The 21,551-nt window shown below is 35.7% G+C and overlaps 1 protein-coding gene across 1 annotated transcript in view; it reads left to right on the forward strand.

Annotated features, from left to right (window-relative positions):
* INTS7 (integrator complex subunit 7) overlaps positions 1 to 21,551 on the forward strand; it is a 90,904-nt gene that overhangs the window by 57,113 nt on the left and 12,240 nt on the right. The window contains exons 12-16 of the mRNA XM_001489352.7: positions 511 to 648; positions 1,663 to 1,869; positions 11,005 to 11,199; positions 11,736 to 11,839; positions 12,907 to 12,975. Of these exons, the coding sequence (XP_001489402.1) occupies positions 511 to 648; positions 1,663 to 1,869; positions 11,005 to 11,199; positions 11,736 to 11,839; positions 12,907 to 12,975 (713 nt within the window). The remainder of the gene's footprint in view (positions 1 to 510; positions 649 to 1,662; positions 1,870 to 11,004; positions 11,200 to 11,735; positions 11,840 to 12,906; positions 12,976 to 21,551) is intronic.

Consider the following 21,551-nt stretch of genomic DNA (forward strand, 5'->3'; position numbering starts at 1 on the left):
TACCTCCCTGGGAGTGTCTTCTTCCTTCTCCCAGAGATAACCACTGTCCTGAATTTGGTGTTTATCATTCCCATGCATGTTGTTAGACATTTACTACCTAAGTAATATGCAACATTATTTTGCGTATTTTTAATATTATATAAATGTTATCATACTACATGTAATCTTTTGCATTCTGCCTCTTTTTACCTGTTTTGTGAATCATCTATATTGATAAGTGTACCTCCACTTTATCCATTTCACTGCTGTATAGTGTTTCATTGTGTGATTATATCATAATTTATTTATATTTATAGGCATTGTTTCCAATTATTTGCTATTATAAACAATGCTCTGAGCAATGGAATAAATTAATGACTTCAAAGTAAAAAATTAATAAATGTGAAAAGAAAAACATCGTTCTTTTTTGATGGGCTCTCATGAGTTTTTCTCTCTTTTGGGTAAAGTTATCAATGACATTGGATAGAATTAATGATTTTCTTGATTTTCTTACTTCATGCTCAATCTTAGGTGAGTTTGGCCACTGTGATTTTTGTAGCCAGTCAGAAAGCACTGTCTGCTGAAATAAAGGCAGTAATTAAGCAGCAGCTTGAAAGTGTCTCCAATGGGTGGACTGTATATCGAATTGCCAGACAGGCATCCAGAATGGTATGTATTATCCTTGTGTGTGAACTGGTTTGGTGAAAATGGCAGGTTACAAACCTTAGCTTGTGTGATTGTTGCTCCTCATCAAAACTGAAAATAAAGATGGAAGTACTTTTTAGTTATGGAATTGAAAGATGATGAAGGAAAGGAACTAATTTTTAATTTTTCCTATATAAGAATTGTATATATGTTGTTATGGGGAGTTCCCCAGGAATTCCAAAACTATGGGCTCTTTCTGGCTCTAGGTTGTTAATACCACTTTCATTTTGCGCTATACCCTCAAAACCGCAGTGAAACGGGAAATGCTCCCTTCTCAGCCACATGGAAAACCTAACAGTTTTTATTAATTTTGTTTGAGAAGAAATACAGAACTTGGATAGTATGGAAATCCTTTGAGGGCAAGTCCGGAGAGGAAAGTTTGACTCATTATTCTAAGTGACTGAAGCACGTGTTTTCATTGTACAGTGTTTCTCAAATGGAAGGAAGAGCACTATTGACAGGACAATTCTTTATGATACCCAGTTGTCCAAGCGTCCAAGCCCTGCAGGACACTGAGCATCCCTGGCCCCCAGGCATTAAATCGCATCACGTTGCCTCCCCCCCCCCGCCCCCGCAACACACACACGTAACAATTCCTCCCCAGTCATTTCCAGAGGCAGGTGCAGTATTCCTGCTGTTAATCTCTTCATGGAACTTACTGGAGCTCCCTCCCACCCCGCTAAATAGCTCATACAGAATGACATACAATAAGTATTTATACTTTCTATATTTTGAACTAAAATTCTCAACTTGGGTTATAGTTAATTTCGTTTATTTTCTCTTTGGAACTGTTTCAGTGAAGAATTTCAGGCATTGTGTTACATAAAAGCAGTTCAGCGTATTTTCTCTGAAGTCTCAACGTATTATGTAATGTGAGGAATGATTGTTAAAACTTAGCCAAGGTTTCGGTTTGTCTTTTAGCTGCTATGTCAACTAATTCAAGTGTAAGAACGTCATCATGTACCCCCTTTTTTTTAGGGTAATCATGACATGGCCAGAGAGCTTTATCAGAGTTTGCTGACTCAAGTTGCCTCGGAACATTTCTACTTCTGGCTGAATAGTTTGAAGGAGTTCTCACATGCAGAACAGTGTCTCACTGGGTTGCAAGAGGAGAATTATAGTTCAGCACTTTCTTGCATTGCTGAGTCTTTAAAATTCTACCACAAAGGGATTGCTTCCTTAACAGTAAGTCCTCTGAACTCTCCCTTGGTGATGATGACTTGTATGAGAATGGTCTCCCCTCTCTTCTTGAGTTTTCCTATTTTAACTACCCTGAAAGTTTTGCTGATATAAATATTTGGCAATATGAAAGTAGTAAATAGGACAGAGAAGTAAATCCTTCACCCTTCCCCACTTTTTAACATTGATAGGTTGATGAAAGTTTATCATTCTGTTTTTATCAAGTACCGCGTCAGGTACCATGTATGAAGAGGACTACTGAATCCACGCAGAAAGGATAAGTGGAGATAGGGTCCCCCCTTTCTAGACTCCTGTTAGTAAGACCCCAATACCACCACCAATACCACCATCAAACATAAAGCTCCCACCGCATCATACCTGGCAGCTACTCACTAAGGAACTAGAGTTTCTTGCTTTGTAGATAAAAAAGAAATTATCAAGGATGCCAGTGTCCCACTTTTTACTCCTCTGTGATATCATCCTATTCCAAATTAACAGCCACCCAGCTACTATTTCCGTTTTTTTCTGTGAAGAAAGTAAAGGGGTTGCAGAGAGGGCAGACCTTTAACATTTCTTATGTTTCCTTGAAATTAATTATATTCCTAAGTACCTGTTCCTTAAAATGAGCATTTTCTGTGTTAATGCAAGGACTTTTTCCCCTTATGAGTAAAGACTTCATATAATCAACATTAAACATTTTTTAAGCATTGTCACACAACTTTTAAAATTGTGTGTATTTAGATAGGGCTGTAAAACTTTTGGGACCTTTTTACATACATTTATCACATAATCTAAAATATTTTTAATGGTGGGCCAGCCCAAAAGAAATGCTTCAAAATAGAACAAAGAATAAGTAGATGTCACAGAAGAGACAGTATTCAGACTAATGTGAGTACATATCTTTTGAAGTATGATGTTTTTTTGGCTAGGGTTGTTTGCTGTTTTAAAACAGAAATATAGGAATTGGCTCCTCTCCATTTTAAAGGGTAGCATTGACTACTGTGGTTCTTTCCTCTTGATTATTCTGGGAAAACGTTGTTGCCTAAATCAGGCTAATAAATGCATCAGAAAATCAGAAGTTACAATTATTGGTTCCAATCAATAGAATTGTTTCGTTTTCTAGTTTATGTGGAGCAGAAAATTGTTAATCATTCAGTACAGTACATGGTGAGAACTGTGAAACACACAGGCTCACAAAACAGTGAGGCAGATAGAATTGATATTATGAAAAATCCTGTTGAATATTTAACAGTCTTTTAATGATTTGTGTGGTATGTGTATTTAATGGGTCTTGGCAGTAATCAAAGACTGAATTCTGACATAAGAAGAAAGTACTTGATAGACAGACAGAAGGCCCCTGCCTTAGTCTCCACTCTGCCATTAACACATTGCGACCTAAGGCAGGTTATTGGGCCTCAAATCATCTTTTTTCGAAGTGGAGTTCTTTTATTCAACAGACTGTAAGTGCTTGCTATATGTCAGGCAATGCTTTGAGGATAAAAAAAATCAGGAAGCGATTCTCCACTTGAGAATAGTACAGAGGGGAAGGCAGTATGATCCTTACAGTCGTTTGGAACTTCCCACATTTCTGATTCTACTGTACTGTCAGGGCTTTTTAAAGATTTCTTTTTTTAGTCCGCTCATTGACAAGTGTGGATTTAACAGTAGCTTTCTGTCTTTTTAACTGAGAGGATCTAAGTATGGACTGCCCTTTTACTGCCTGACACCTGGATGATCTAACCTGAGATTATACAGCTATAGGATTATGCTTTTTACGTGCTTCGACCAAACTAAACAGGAGAAGTTCAAAAAGAAGTTCTTTGCTTATGGGCACCCTGTGGCAACATTGGGTGTTTGATTTCCCAGCCCAGTGATTAATGAAAGAATTAACTTGCTTCTAGGGAATAAAAATTATAGAAAGTGTTTGTATTAGTTTTCTGTGCTGTGTAACGAGCTACCACAAATTTATTAGCTTAAAACAGCATCCGTTTATTATTTCAGTTTCCATGAGTTAGAGGTCCAGGCATGGCTTAGCTGAGTTCTCTGCTCATGTTGTCACAAAGTTGCAATCAAGGTGTCAGCCAGGACCAGTCTTGTCTGAGGCTCAGGAATGCTCAGGGTCCTCTTCTCAGCTCAGGTAGTTGTTGGCAGAATTCATTTCCTTACAGCTGTACACCTTGTGAAAGCGTCAGGGCCAGCAGGAGAATCTCTACCTTCAAGACCCTCTTTTCATGGGCTCACCTGGTTAGGAGACATCCACCCAAAATAGTCTCCTTTTTGATTAATATAAAGTCAGTTCATTAGGAACCTAAATTATATTCTCAAAATCCATCACCTTTGCCTGTTCCATTAGAAGCAAGTTACAGATTCCGCCCACACTCAAAGGGAGGAGATTATCCAAAGTGGATACCAGGGTCTGTGAATCAGAGGAGCCATCTTAGCATTCTGCCTACAGTGCTGAATTTTTAATTTATTTTTTATTTTTGTTTTTATTAAATATTGAATAAGTATAATATCTATGTATATATTATGTAGGGTACATTAAAAAATACAACAAATATCCAAGTATACCTAGAACCCAGTTTAGGAAATGAGACATTTAAAATTCATGTGTGATCCTCTGTGTTTATATACCATTTCCTACCCCACAAAGGTAACCACCATCCTGAATCTTGTGTGTACCATTCCCTTACTCTTTTTCTATAATTTTAACATGCTTTTTTGTAACTCTAAACAAGGTACTGTCTTATGTTGCTTGTTTTTAAATTTTATATAAAAAGAAATCATATATATCTTTCTTTGACTTGCTTTGATTATCTAAATATGTCCCTAAGATTCATCTATCTTGTTGCATGAAGCTGTAGGTCAGTTTTACTGCCGTATAGTGTTGTGTCATATGAATATACATCGTTACGTTCCCATTCTAGTGTTGATGGAAGTTCTGATTTTTCCAGTCGTTTGCTGTTGCAGGCAGTACTGCTATGCACGTTCTTGTACGTATCTTTTGATGTACCTATGTGAAGGTTTCTCTAGGACAGTGATTCTCAACTGGGGATAATTTTACCGCCCAGGGGACATTTGGCAATGTCTGGAGACATTTTTGGTTATCCAAAAGTGTTTGTGTTAGTTTTCTGTTGCTGGCATTTAGTGGGTAGAGGCCAAGGATGCTGTTACACATCCAGCAATGTGCAGGACAATTCCCCTCAACAAAGAATTAGTTCAGAATGTCACGAGTGTGTGCAGGGTGAACACCCCTCCCTGGGCAGTAGACCTCAGTCAGAACTGTGTGTCTTCCCCCTGCTCCAATTTAGAAGAGTATAGGGATGTCTCTGTTGTCGCAGTGATAGAGGAGTGGGGGCGACCGCTACTGACTTTGATGGTCAGTGGCTAGAGATGCCTAATCTCCTGAAATGCCGAGGACACTGCTGCCCCTATCAAGAAATACTGTTCTAAGGTCCTACCTAGGAGTCGAATCGCATAGGTTATGTGCATCTTCAATTGACTAGCTAATACCAGGAATTTTTCCACAGTGGTTTTACAAATTTATAATCCTCCCAGCAGCGTATAAGAGTTCCTGTTGCTCGACATTTTTCCCCCTCACGTGGCATGGTCTGGAGGTTCTGTTTGGTATTTCCCAAAATACTAATACAATTAAACTTTTTAAAAAAATTTACTTTGTTGAGGTATAATTGACATATAACGTTATATTCGTTTCAGGTGTACAACATAATGATTCATTATTTCTGTGTATTGTGAAATGGTCACTACAGTAAATCTAGTTATCATCCATCATCATACATAGTTACAAATTTTTTTTTTCTTGTGATGAGGACTTTTAAGATCTATTCCCTTAGCAACTTCCAAATATGCAATGTAGTATTTTAACTATAGTCACCATACTGTACGTTACATACATCCTTATGACTTACTTATCTTATAACTGGAAGTTTGTACCTTTTGACTCCCTTTACCCATTTCACCACCCTCCACCCCAGCCTCTGGCAACTACCAATCTGTTCTGTCTATCTATGAGCTTGGTTTTTGGTTTTGTTTTACATTCTACATGTAAATGAGATCATACAGTATTTATCTTTCTCTGTCTTGACTTATTTCACTTAGCATAATGCCCTCAAGGTCCATCCATGTTGTCACAAATGGCAAGGTTTTGTTCTTTTTTATGGCTTAATACTATTCCGTTTTGGGGAGGGTGTATATTTATACACACACACCCTTTTCTTTATCCATAGGTTGTTTCTATATTTTGGCTATTGTAAATAATGCTGCAGTGAACATGAGTGTGCATATATCTTCTGGAGTTAGAGTTTTTGTTTTCTTTGGATATATACCCAGAAATGGCATTGCTGGATCATATGGTCACTCTGTTTTAAGCTTTTTGAGGAACCTCCATAGTTTTTGAGAAAAACACTATGTTTTCCATAGTGGCTGCACCAATTTACATTCCTACCAACAGTGCACAAGGGTTCCCTTTTGTCCACATCCTTTCCTCTACTTGTTATCTTGTCTTTCTGATGATAGCCATTCTAACAGTGTGAGATGAAATCTCATTGTGATTTTGATTTGCATTTCCCTGATAATTAGTGATGTTCAAGATCTTTTCATGTATCTGTTGGCCATCTGTGTGTCTTCTTTGGAAAAATGTCTATTCACGTCTCTGCCCCTTTTTTAATTGGATCATTTGGGTTTTTGCTATTGAGTTGTATGAGTTTTTTAAATATATTTTGGATATTAACCCCTCCTCAAATATATGATTTACAAATATTTTCTCCCATTCAATAGGTTGCCTTTTCATTTTGTTGAAACCATTAAACATTTGTTTCATGTTTGGCCATTGTGTTTTGTTTTTTTCCTGTGAAGTACCAATTGAAGTTTTTTGCATATTTTCCTACTAGGTTTCTCTTTTTCTTATTGATTTGTAAAAGTTTTTTATATGTTTTGGATACTAATCTTTTGTAGGTTATTTTGAGTTGTAAATATTATCTTCTGATTTGTGGCTTTTTTTTCCCCACTTTCTATGTTTTGGTGAACAGCAGTTCTTAATTTTAATGTAGTCTAAGTTATTGATCTTCCTTTTTGTTTTCTGTTTTAAGAAATTTTTCCCTGCTTCATACGCCTTTTCAATCACTACCTTCACCCGTCTCCCCAGCAGTAACCACTATTTTGATTTCTAAGCCTATATATAGTCTTGCCTTGTTTTTCACCATTATTTAAGGAATCACACAGTCTTATTCTTTTGATTCTAGCTTGTTTTGTTCAGGTTTATGTTTGTGTGATTCATTCATGTTTTTTATTGCATGTTGCAATAGTTCATTCTTTTTCATTGCTCTGTGATACTCTTTTGGATGACTGTTACGGCAATCTATTTATCCAATTTGTTGTTGAAGAACATTTGGGTTCTTCCCAGGTTGGGGCTATTAAGAATAATTCGACTATGAACATTCTTAATAGGTGTGCATTGCTTCCAGATGGTTATGTTGTGTCATAGAATATACTTAGGTTCGGCTTTCATAAATGCTGCCGAACAGTTGCCCATGGTGGTTTCCAATTTACACTCCTATCAGTATAAACTCCTTTGAGGGTTCATAGTGCTTCTTGAATTTATAGCTTGATGACTTTGATCAGTTTTGGAACATTAACCATTAACTCTTCAGCTATTGTTTCTCTCCCTTTCTCTCTCATTTGCGACTCCCAGTGCTCCTGTGCTGGTTCTTTTCACCATATCTCATATCTTTCATATTCTGTGCTGCATTTATCATGTTTTTGTCTCTCCATAGTCAGCTCTAAATATTTTCTTCTGACCTATCTTCTATTTCAGTAATTCTCTCTTACATTGTGTCTAATCTGCTGTCAAACCATTCCTTAAGCTTTAATTTCATTTATTGTTTTTTTTCAGTTCCAAAATTTTCATTTGGCTGTTTTATATTTTCCAGTTCTCTGCCAGGATTCTCTATCTTGTCATTTACTTTTTAAAATATATTAATCATAGCTATTTTAAAATTCCTATCTGATATTCTGTTATCTGGATCTATTGTGATATGTGCCTTTGACCTTTTCTTCCCTCTTGGGTTGGGGAATTTTGTCTTTTTTGTATGTTAGGTTATTTTTTATTTAGTCTTGGACAATGTGTGTGAAAAATTATAGTTATTACATCATCCAGAGCCTTAAAATATTTTTCTCTGCTTTTGGCAAGTGGTTAGGCTAAGGGCACATCACCTTAATCCAATCAGGGATTGAACTGATTCAAAGCTAGGCTTCAGTCCTTGGAGGGCCAGTATATTTTTGAGTTCTCCTACCTCCTAGGGTATAGCCCTTTGAGGTTACAACCAAATCCTGCAGTCTTTTCCACAGCCCTCCTCCTAGTCGTGTGAGATGGCTGAAAGCTCTGCTCAGCTTCTCAGACTTTGAGGAGTAGCTTTCAAATTAGCAAATATCTCAAGGCAGGAAATGTCACCAAAGGTCAGTCTTACCTCCTTGGATTTCCTTTCAATCCATGATTTTGGCTCTCTAAATCCTTGTTGCCTTAGTAGCTCTTCAGTGCTTTCAAATAGATGTTTTTAATGTTGTATTTAGTTTTCCCAGTTGTTCTTAGCAGGAGGGCTGGTTTAAAACAATCTAGTCTACCTTTGCTTTAAGGTTAGCTTATTCTTTCAAAAACTGAGCTTATACTAAGTGAAATAAGCCTGTCACAAGAAGACAAATACTATATGATTTCACTTATATGAGATACCTATAAATAGTCAGATTCGCAGAAACAGGAAGTAAAATGGTAGTTTCTAGGAGCTTTAAGTCCATAGTTTACATTATGGTTCACTCTCATTATGTGTTGTTCACCACTATATATTTTTTTCTTTTTCTTTTTCTTTTTTTTAACTGAGCTTATGAGGTAGTTTTCTTTTCAGCTACATTGGTTTATTTAGCTACCTCCATTTAGAAAACAAGATATGTACTACACATCAGAAATTCAGTAAAATTGCATTCATGTTTAACACAGATTTAACTCTATATGTTTAGGCAAAAAAAAAAAAGAAAGAAAACAAGAATGAAGAAGAAAAATAGCTGTTTAAATAATGGGGAAGCAAATAGCAATTTAAATACTGGAGACAGTTCTCAATTAGCTGATACCCCAGAGTGAGCATTAAAAGAGAGCTCTAAGTTTGCTGTTCTTCACCTGACTGTGTTGAATTTTCTGGAAATAATTCCTTCCTGAGGAATTTTTAGGGGTAATTTTGATTATATTCAATTTTTGCCTTACCGGCTGACTTTAGAACCCAACCTCTGTCTAAACTTTAGCCCCAGTGTAAAGAAATATAAATAATATCCCTTTTCTTTTTCATTGGCGTTATTCATACTGCTGTAGTCAAAGTTTTATTTCTTATACGTTTTCTGTCTTTTATGGACGATGTACCTTTTAAAATCTTTGACCTTTATGACAATCTGTCTTTTCTGTGTTCTTTTCGAACATGTATACTATATCTAGCATTGCTTTCCTTCCACATAACACAATCCAAGATGCACAATCGCTTTCAAAGTTACCATCTTATATCATCAATCAAATATTCAGCGATAAATCCAGAGTGGCAGTAAATCTCCCTCATTGTAACTACTTCTTGCTTCTCTTTAAGTTTTATAATGCATGTTAGTACGATATTGCCCATGTTTTTTGTCTGGTAGGATGGTTTGTACTGTATTTATATAACAGTATCATATACACCTACTTGTATCCCTGACCCTTCTAAAGTTGCTGACAAGCAGTGAATTAAAAACAGCAAGTAGCAGCTTCAGGGGCAGAGGAGGGGGAATTTGTCTTCCTATAGGAGCAGATCACTTCTCTAAGAAATTTAAAACAATTGAAATGGTCTCTTTAATATTCTAATCTGTGCTGTTTCATGATTAGAACAAAGCATCCCAAAAGTTTGAAAACCACGGAACTCAATATATTGAATGCAGTTATTACCTCTAGCTTATATAGTTTTATATGGATGTAGCTTATATATATTATCAAGGGCCTTTGCAGTTTGAGAGGGATACTGGAGCAAGTGTGTGTTCTTACAAAGGATACAGGGCATGGCTAACTATTTCAGAGGGTAAAATATGAATGCTACCAAATAATAAAACTTATCATTTGATTCTTAAAAGTAGAGATAACTACACACTTGGGTCAGTGTGTGATGCTTGGCCAGATGGATAATATTATAACCAACTTCTAGGACTCCAAAGTCACATACTTGGCTCTCCTGCTGAAAGAATAGTGTGTGACAGTATCTAAGAAACAGCATCAGCCTGTTTTAAGTGAATCTTCTCAGAGAGGAAAATTGATTTCACTAGGCCTCCATTTAGTGTCAAAATAGCATATTTTTAGTAGGCCTTTTATTGAGAACACTGTGCTAGGTTCTCCACTAGGGCAGTTGCTAAACAGTTGAAAGTTGTCTTAGTTCTCTGCCCACACTGGCTTAATTTACAATTCTTTGTCCTCTCTACCTAGCTAATGCTACTCTTTGCTGTCCAAGGCTTATCCCTGAGACCCCTCTATCCCATTGAAACTTATTTGTGTGTTATGACCTATTCTTCCTTGATGGCCTGTCTGTGCATTCTAAAGTGTCTACTCAGAAATTCTTTTTTAAATTACTCTGGGCTAGCAGTGGAAGAAGGCAGCCATGAGGTAACATGCTTTTTTAACAGTGACTGTCTAGCAACATATTTCTTCTGCCCTTCTACCCTCCCCATTTCAAACTTTTAAAAATTCTTTGAATGATTCCAGTGATGAGAATTTCAGGTTAGGAAGGTAGGAAGGTGATAAAGGGATTTGGGGGGACTGATGATGTCCTTGAAGCATTCCTCATACGATACCTTACTAATGTTGATCTAGCCAACCCATGTGTTGTGGGATCTTTGTCAACGTAGGAACTAAGGAACCTGAATGTTGATGGAACGTAGTTTTTCAGAGCTGATGCTAGTAGCAATAAGTTTTTCTTTCTAATATCACATCATTTCCCTTATAATGTAGGTGTTTATCCATTAGTGTTAGAACTACTGCTCTTTTGCACAGATTATGACAAATACTTTGTACTGCACCATCTTGCTGTTATGTTTACTTTGTCTTAAATGTATCTTTTTTTCCCCCAGGCTGCCAGTACACCATTGAATCCCTTAAGTTTTCAGTGTGAATTTGTAAAACTCAGGATTGACCTTCTGCAAGCCTTCTCCCAACTCATCTGTACTTGCAATAGCCTAAAGACAAGCCCCCCACCTGCAATCGCCACCACAATTGCCATGACCTTAGGGAATGACCTTCAGAGGTGTGGTCGCATCTCCAATCAGGTGTGTCTTAACTTTATTTTCAGTGCAGTTTTTATTTACACTTCAGAGGTTTTTGAGGGTAGTTTTGAGATGAAAAATTCTGAAGTTTAAAAATCAGTGGTTTGACTCACAAGCTTTAAACATCAGATGCTTATTAACTCAGCTGTCTAGCCAAAAATAGGCTGATGTCTCTGTAGAACAACCAAGTGATTGATGATGTCTCTCTAGATGCTGCATAGTTATATAAAGAGAAAAGACAGACATTTGAAAGAAACTTTGGGATGTTTATAACTTTGTTAATTATTTTAGTGGAACTTAAGCTAAAAATGCAATGTTTTTTGTTTCTGTACGTCGTGTATAAATTATAGTCTCTTGCATACTTGTAGTTTCTTACCAAGGTTTATAAAAATGAATAGAATGAAAATGAAAAAGTTGAAGTATTTTTCGGATTTTTTTATTGTTTGAGGATGGGTTTTTTTATGTTTTGTTTTTTGCGTTGTTTGTACAATAATGATAGCATGTTTGTTTATCATAATTGATATTTTCCTTCTTTATAGATGAAACAGTCCATGGAAGAATTCCGAAGCCTTGCTTCCCGATATGGGGATCTTTATCAGGCATCTTTTGATGCTGATTCAGCAACTTTGAGGAATGTAGAACTGTATCCTAATCCTAATCTTGCCCCAATATTTCTTGTTCTTTAAAAATATTCTTTTAAATTTAGAGTGAATATTTCAGATAGGCTTAACTAAAAAATATAAATTGAGTAAGCCAAGAAATACTATAATTAATAATTTCTCCTTTGAAATCTAGTATAAGCAGTATAATTTTACTTTTTAAGTTCAACCAGGCTTTAAAAAAAAATTGGTGACTCAATGGTGGTGTTTCTCCACCTCTAGGAAGAGTGTCCAAAACCCAGGGCCTGCCACTGTTGCATACTTAGTGCACACTTGGGCTGCAACAGACAACACACAACATTTTCCCACCAGAGAACCATTTTCTGTTTTGTCTCACCTCTCTTGTCTTCATAGCTAACAACCCTAGTTCCCAACACCTTTATTAATGATCTATACAATAGCTTTAGTCATCACTTTTGTTCCTGAAGCCCTCTGTAAGTTCTCCATATTTTCTTACTAGCAGCCTCAAATCCTTTTTGAAGGGAAGGAAGAGATAAATTGTTTTCAAGTTGTAGGACCTATAAATCAGTACTTCTTGGCATTTTGATTTACTGATCGAAAACTAATGAATGCTATGGACCTTCCCCTACAAAATGCATATATGCACATAGCCTCCAAAATTTGCATACAGTTTCAGGGTGGTAAACAGACCTCTTTCGCCCCAGCCTGTAATCTTCTGGGGTAACCACGCTACAAACTACTGCTGTTGTTGTTTTTAACTTTTATCAGTGAAACTCCTGTATCTAAGACTCCTATATCTAAGATATCTGTTTTTATCCTACATAAAAACAGATCTGTGATTGAAGCGGCCCCCCCCCCCCCCCCGACATTAGGCAGCCTCTGAAGTACCCTTCCTGGAACAGAGTTTGAGAATCACTGTTACAGACAACATATAGCCAAACGGAAAAAAACAAACTCTAGACTATTTGAGTCGATAATATATGGTTACCTTCACTAAAAATGCGATCCTGATCTTGACTTATTTAATATTCAGATGGAATAAAGCCTATAGATTTCTCTCTTTTCATGTGTAACCTTAACATTAATCCAGACAGCAGCAGAGCTGTTTACTGATATCTCACACAATAGAAGCCCTGATTTTGGATCCAGAATCAGCAAGGTATTTAAACAGTTTACATTACAGAATACTTTCAAATGTGTAATCTTACCTGATCATCACCACAGTATTTTGGAAGAGGTATTATGGAAGCAGAAACAGCGAGGAAGAGCTTCTCCAGCATGTAGCTAGTGATAAAACTAGGATTTTCTGACTCCATTGTTTGCTTACCTCCTGCCTCATGTTTTCAAAACATTGACTTGGAAAAATAACTGAGAAGAAGTTCTTTGAATTTGAAGATTTTCTTCTTGTATATTATAGCTAAACTTTGATGTGAAAATTGAGTTATTAATATAATTAAACTTAAACTTGAAATTTTTATTCTTTGGTTTCCCAAACAAAAAGATATTCTTCTTCTTGCTTTATTAAGATTCATCTCCTCTCTCCCATTAACTAATTAATTATTTAAAATGTTTTTATTAAAGAATGATCCATGTTTTATCCCATTATAGTATTCTGTTTTGGTATATGCATTTTCAACTGGGAATTTCAGTTATAATTCCCTATCTATTAAGGCCTGTGATTCCAAGATCAGTTTCCTCAAAGAGAATATAATTAACAAAGCATTTTAATTTTCTCTATCCTAAAGCATTGACCTACCATTCCTTTACACAGCAATACCAAAATCCTTGCCTTGTGTTTTAAAGTGCTGCCTACTCTCAGACTAGGCCACTTGGCTATTTTTCTCCCAACTGATCCAATCCATTTTCATATTTTTAAGAAATACTAATTTTTACTTATCCTTTTCTCATCTGTGTTCATTTCCCCCTCAGACTTCTAGCGTTTTTTTTTTAAACAAAGTCCTCCTTTGTAAATTTCAAAATATTCTTAAACTTCCATATTTTTCACAATCTTTGCCATTTAATTGACACTTCCAGGCTCACACCATTTCTAATTGTGCCATACTCAATTTTACCTTTTAGCATACAAATATCATTGTACTGTTGGTTGACGTAAGAGAAATTAGTGTTTTTCTTGATTGACTTTTTAGCAGAGAACTAGGCACATTGTCAGGAGGGATGGGGTGCAGGGAGTTATCTAGTCAGCTTATGCATGCTACTCTCTCTCCCCTTTCTACCACCTGTCTTCACTCTTCTCCATCCCCTTTCATCCCCCAAAACCATTCCCCCAGCCTTTGCCCTTCGTAGCAATGAAAAAGTGGAATAGAAAGCTTGTACCTTGAAGGAGGGTTCTTTGGATTTCATTTGCAATTGTGTACAATTGCACAGAATAGATTCCCTCTAAAACTTACGTTCTTGATATTATATATTTTATGCCTTAGAAGTAAAGAAGGACCTGCTGCTAAAAAGAACCTCAAGAGAATGAAGCGTGATGTTGATATTTCACTATAGTTTTTACAAAAATCTGTGTATCTGCTTCATAGCCTAGCAGATTTTTGGGGAGAAGAGACTTTATCTTACTCAACTTTGTATCTCTAGCAACTAATATAGTGCCTGAGCCAGTATCAATAAATGTGGGATAGGATGGGGTAGATGTTTATAATTATGAATGTTATTATCTACCTCATACCAACTTTTCAGGATTATCAAGAAAAAATATTTTGAGATGCTTGTCCATCACATTTATCTTTTCTAGCTTCTTATTCACTCTGTTGTGATTCCTTTGCACTTAACATTTATTTCTGTTGCCTGAAAAATAAGGCAACAGCTTCTGGCCTCGAAGACATTCTAATACAGGACTTTTCCTTCTGTTGTAAACAACTAGAAACCTGGATAAGCATATAAATTTAAGTATAAGTTTAACTGTTTTCGGACACTGGACAGTAGGCAGCTGAGGAATGTAATCCCTCAGAGAAGCAACACAAATAAGGTAACCCCTATAACAGTTTGCTTTCCTCTGCCTGGAGGCACTTTTTTAGACTGCCTCTCAGGGAGGAATAACCAACACAGAATGTGGTAGTCTTGCTTAGTTGAAGAGGTAGAGATCAGGGTTCACAGAACCAGAGGAAGCTAGAATTTGTAGGGCTGAGTACAGGAGAGGAGAACCCCTCACAGAAAGAGCTCTAGAAATCTGCATAGGCTGTGAGTCTTTGGCTGAATGCTAAGCTGCACATGATATATGGTGAAACCCCACAGGCTGGGCAAGAAAACAACTACTAGGGAAAGAATAATTACCAGGAAGCTATAAGCTGAAAAATTCCAGAGCTCACACGGGGCTGAGGAATGTTTGAGTTCCAACCAGCCATACTGTAGAGACCTTGTTGGACACCTAGGGCATTCAGAAGAGTCACACCACCTTAGTAGTAGTAGGGCTAAAGCAGCCCTAATGTAAAGACTGCTCTAGACCTGGCCTAACAAAGCTTAAGTAATCCTTGAAAGATTTAGGTCTATGCAGAAGCAGCTTGACTGTCTACCAAAACAAAATCTAACATTCTTTAAAGACATCAAATCCAAAAACTCAACAGTGTAAGATCCACAATTGTAGCAGACGCTCAAAAATTACTAGACATGAGGGGGCCGACCCAATGGTGTAGTGGCTAAGTTCAGCACACTCTGCTTCAGTGGCCCAGGTTCATGGGTTCAGATCCTGGGTACAGACCTATACCACTCGTCAGCCATGCTGAGGTGGTGACCCACATATAAAATGGAGGAAGATTGGCACAGATGTTAGATCAGGGCTAATCTTCCTCAGCAAAAAAAAAAATTACTAGACGTGAGAGGAAGCAGGGAAATGTGACAAATAACCAAGAGAAAATTCAGTCAATTAGAAAAAAGACTCATAAGTGACAGACAATGTAATTTAGCAAACTCAAACTTTAAAACAGCTACAATTAGTATTTTCAAAAATTTTAAAGATAGGATAATGAGGCAAAAAACTAAAGATGTAAAAAGAACCAAATGGAACTTCTAGAGCTGAAAAATACAGTATCTTGATTTTGCTTTTATTTTTGAAGGATATTTTTTAACTTTTTTTAATTGACGTCATAATAGTTAATAACATTGTGAAATTTCAGTTGTACATTATTATTCATCAGTCACCATGTAAATGTTTCCATTTACCCCGTATGCTTACCCACCCAACCCCCTCTCCCTGGTAACCATTAATCTGTTCTCTTTGTCCATGTGTTAGTTTATCTTGCACATATGAGTGAAATTATACGGTGTTTGTCCTTGTCTGGCTTATTTCACTTAATATAATACCCGCAAGATCCATCCATGTTGTTGTGAATGGGATGATTTTGTCTTTTTTTTATGGCTGAGAAGTATTCCATTATATATATATGCCACATCTTCTTTATCCATTCATCAGTTGATGGACGCTTGGGTTGCTTCCACATCTTGACTATTGTGAATAATGCTACAGTGAACATAGGGGTGCATAAGTCTCTGAATTGTTGACTTCAGATTCTGTGGATAAATACTCAGTAGTGGGATAGCTGGGTCATATGGTATTTCTAGTTTTAATTTTTTGAGAAATCTCCATACTGTTTTCCATTGTGGCTGCACAAGTTTGCATTCCTACCAGCAGTGTATGAGGGTTCCCTTTTCTCCACATCCTCTCCAACATTTGTTGTTTTTTGTCTTGGTAATTATAGCCATTCTAATGGGTGTAAGGTGATATCTTAGTGTAGTTACAATTTGCATTACTCTGGTGATTAGTGATGTTGAACACCTTTTCATGTGCCTATTGGCCATCAGTATATCTTCTGTGAAAAAATGTCAGTTCAGATCCTCTGCCTATTTTTTTGATGGGGTTGTTTGTTTTTTTGTTGTTGAGTTATGTGAGTTCTTTATATATTTTGGAGATTAACCCCTTGTCAGATATGTGATTTGCAAATATTTTCTCCCAGTTGGTGGGTTGTCTTTTCATTTTGTTCCTGGTTTCCTTTGCCTTGCAGAAGCTCTTTAGTCTGATGAAGTCTCATTAGTTTATTTTTTCTTTTGTTTCCCTTGCTCTAGTAGACATGGTATCCAAAAAGATCCTTCTAAGACTGATGTCAAAGAGTGTACTGCCTGTATTTTCTTCTAGGAGATGTATGGTTTCACATCTTACCTGAAAGATAATTTTGGTGAATATAGGATTCAAGATTGATTAGGTTGTGTTTAACAGTAGATTAGATACTGCAAAACAAAATATCAGTGAACTTGAAGACATAGCAGTAGAAATTATTTAAATTGGACAGTGAAAGAAAAAAGCTGAAAAACTGAACAGAGTCAAAATTGGCCTGTGGGTCAGTGTCATTTGTACTAATATCCGTGTAACTGGAAATCTTAGAAGGAGGGGAACAAGGGACAGAAAAATATTTAAGTGGCTGGAAATTTTTCATGTTTAATTAAAAATATAAACCCACAAATCTGAGAAGCTTAATGAACTCCAAGTAGGATAAAATTAAAGAAAACCATAGCAAGGCACACATTATAATCAAATTGCTGAAAACCAGTGATAAAGCGAAAAATTTAAAGCAACCAGAGAAAGAAGATAGAGTACATCGAAGGAGAGAAAGATAAGAATTTCCACTAACTTCTCATTAGAAGTAATGCAAGCAGAAGACAACTGAAGTAACATCTTTAAAATCCTGAAAGAAAAAATGTTAATGTAGTTATTCTATATTCAGTAAAAGTATCCTTCAATAATTAAGACAAAATAAAGACATTGCCAGACAAAATCTAAGAAAATTTATCATCAGCAGACCTGCATTACATGAAATGTTAAAGGAACTTCTTCAGGCTGAAGAAAAGTTATTTGAGATGTACATTTAGATCCACAAAACAGTGAACAAGCACTAGAAATGGTAAATATGTGAGTAAATATAAAAAAACTTTTCTCATTTTTTATTTTTCAAAAAAGATACTGATCCTTTAGAACAAAAATAATAGCAGTGCATTTGGGAGTTTATAAGACATAGAAGTAAAATGTATGAAATAAGACAAATGATGGAGGTAGGGATGGAATTAGTACAGTTGTAAGATTCTTACATTTTATATGAAGTTGTTTATTTGAAGATAACTTGTGATAAAGTAAAGATGAATAAACTCTAGAGCAACCACTAAAATATAAAACAAGTCAGTCTAGGAGATAAAATGGAATGCTTTAAAAAAAGCTCAGTTAATCCCAAAGAAGACAGAGGAAGAGGAAAAAAACGAAATGGTCAACAGATGCAGAAAGTAGAAAAAAATCACAGTATATGATAGACTTAAACCCAGCCATACCAATTATTACAATGAATGTAGATGGTCTTACTCTAAGTTAAGTCAGAGATTATCTGACACTGGATAAAAAAGTGAAACCCAACTATATGCTTACCACAAGTAACCCATTTTAAACACAGAGACACAGATAAATTAAAAGTAAGTAAAAGTATGGAAAATGATATATCATGCAAACCCTAAAAGCTGTAGTGACCATAAATGATATCATACAAAGTGGACTTCAAGACAAAGACTTGATAAAGAGGTGCATGTCATTATGATAAAGGGATCAATTCATTGAGAAGACAGAATCCTAAACATTTATGTACTTTGTGACAGATCCTCCAAATATATGAAACAAAAACCAGCAGAACTGGAAAGAGAAAGAAGTTCATAATTATAGTTGGAGTTTTCAACACTTCACTCTGAATAATTGACAGAACAACTTGCAGAAAATTCCTTAAAATATAGAAGACATGAGCAACACTACCAGCCAACCTGACCTAATTGACATCTATACACTACCAGCAGCAGTATACACATTCTTTTCAAATGCACTTGGAACATTTACCAAGATAAACCATACACTGGGTTATAAAACGGATCTCAATAAATGTAAAAGCATTGAAATCATGTAGAACATGTTATCTGACAGAATTAAATTAGAAAAGAGTAGCAAAGTGATCTCTGGAAAATCTTCAAATGTTTAGAAATTAAACGACTTCTAAACAATCCAATTGGTCAAGAAATTACAAGGGTAATTAGAAAATATGTTAAACTGAATGAAAATGAGAATACCACATATCAAAACTTGTGAGATGCAGCTAAAGCAGAGCTTAGAGGGTAATTTATAGCTTTAAATGTTATAATATATATATTATATATAAAAGAAAGTTTAAAATCAATAATCTAAGTTTCTACCATATAAAGCTAGGAAAAGAAAGATCAAATTAAACTCAAAGTCGTTAGAAGACAAGAAATAATAAAGAGTGCTAATCAGTAAATTAGAAATAAACAGTAAAGAAAATGAATTAAACCAAAAGCTGGTTCTTTGAAAAAATAATAAAATTGATAACACTAGCTATTTGAGCTATCTTGAGCTATTTGAGCAAGGAAAAAACACAAATTACCAATATCAGAAATGAAATGGTATTAATACAAATCTCATAGACATTAAAATAGATTAAAGGAGTAATAGCTTTGTGCCAATAAGTGTGATAACTTAGGTGAACAGGAAAAAATTTCAAATATTCTTCATGAACATAGACATAAAAATCTTTAAGAAAACATGTAGAAATTGAATCCAGCAATATACAAAAGGATAATACATTAAGACCAAGTAGGCTTTATCCCAGGAATGCTAGGTTTAACATTTGAAAGCTAATTAGTCTAATTCACCATACTGCAGAATAAAGGAGAAAATCTAAAGTGGAGGACTTACTAAAGATTTCAAGACTTAGTATAAAGCTACAGTAATTAAGACAATTTGCTGTTGGCTTGAGGGTTGAATGGAGAGTCCAAAATAGACACTCTCATGTGTGGTGATCACTTGATTTTTGACAAAGATGCTACAATAATTCAATGGGGGAAAGGATAGCCTTTTCAACAGATTATGCTAGAACAACTAGGTATCTATATGGGGGGAAAAATGGATCTTGACCTTAGGTCACATCATGCACAAAAATTAATTCCAAATGTTTCATAGACAAAACCATAAAAAATTAAATGCCAAACTTTCTAGAAGACTACATTGGAGAAAAATCTTTATGACCTTGACGTCAGCAAAGATTTCTTAGAACACTAACAGCAGATACCATAAGAGAAAAATTTGCTTAATTGGATTTAAATTTTTACAATTCTGCTCTTTGAAAGAAACCATTAAGAAAGTGAAAAGATAGGTCACAGGAAAAAAACTGAAACATAATCTATCAAAGGACTTGCGTTTAAAATATTAAGAAAACTATACAACTGAAGATCACAATTTTTAAGAGTTGACAAGAGATTTGAACAGACACTTCAAAAAATAAGATATATTAATATCCAGTAAGCACATGAAAGATGCTTAACATCATTAGGCATCAGAGAAATGCAGATTAAATTCACAATGAGATACAGCTAAGTCCACTAGAGTAGCTGAAATTAAAAAGACCTCCAACACCAGGTATTAGTGAGAATGTGGAGGAGCTTGAATTCACACATTCTTGGGAATGCAAAATGTGTCAGCCACTTTGGAAAACTGTTTGGCTATTTTTTAATAAAGTTAAACATATGCTTAGCATATCACCACCAATTCTGTTCTAACTTATTTAGCCAAGAGAAATGAAAACATATTTCCATAGAGACTTGTACACAAATTTTCTTAGCAGCTTCATTTTAATAACAGAAATTGGAAAGAGCCAAGTGTCTCTCAACAGGCAAATGGATAAATAAATTGTAGTATGTCCATAAAATGGAATAGCAATAAAGATGAGTGACCTATTGATATATGCAAAACATGAATGACTCTCAAAAACACTCTGCTGTGAAGGAAACCAGATGCAAAATAGTACACATAGTGTGACTGTTTATATGAAATATTAGGAAACATAAACTTCATTTATAGTGTTGGAAAGCAAGTCAGTGGTTGCCTGGGGCCAGAAGTGGGGATTAAATAAAAAGGGGTATTTCAATTGGGTGCATTTTTGTGATTTTATAACTTACCTCTCAACAAAGTTTATTTTTAAAGTAAGTAAGGGAATATTGCCTTTTGTAGAAGGCAGAGGAGTGTATTCTTAATTTAGACCCTTTTATTAGCAGGTCGCTTTGTGAAAGACTTTAACTTATTATGCTTTATTTGTGTGGTATGGTTTTCCTTAAAGTCCATTATATAAATGAGGTTTAGTTTTTGTCTTAAGGAAACTTAAAATAGACTACAGAGCCAGCCCTGATGGCCTAGCAGTTAAAGTTTGGTGCACTCTGCCCTGGCGCCCAGGTTCAGTTCCCAGGGACAGAACCACACCGCTTATCTGTCAGTAGCCGTGCTGTGGTGGCAGCTCACATGGAATAACTAGAACAACTTACAACTAGAATATACAACTATGTACTGAGGCTTTGGGAAGGGAAAAAAAGAGAGAGGAAGATTGGCAACAGATGTTAGGTCATGGCAAATCTTTCCCAGCAAAAAATAAAAAAATAGAGTACAGAACAGGGAACAAAGCTTTGGAACCAGGCAGATATAAACACAAATCCCTTATCACTCACTCTTAGCTGTGTGAATAAATCCATGTTATTTCATCTCATTAAGCCACAGATGTATAAACTATAGGTAAATAATGATGCCTGTCTCATAGAGTGGTTGTGATGGTTAAATGCAATAGCCTGTGTAAAGTACCTGGCTGAAGTGCCTTGCACGTAGTAGCATTAAAAGGATGAGAAGGGAATAATAAGAAC

Source organism: Equus caballus, chromosome 5 (genome assembly GCF_041296265.1).
Source record: "Equus caballus isolate H_3958 breed thoroughbred chromosome 5, TB-T2T, whole genome shotgun sequence".
Lineage (NCBI taxonomy): Eukaryota > Metazoa > Chordata > Mammalia > Perissodactyla > Equidae > Equus > Equus caballus.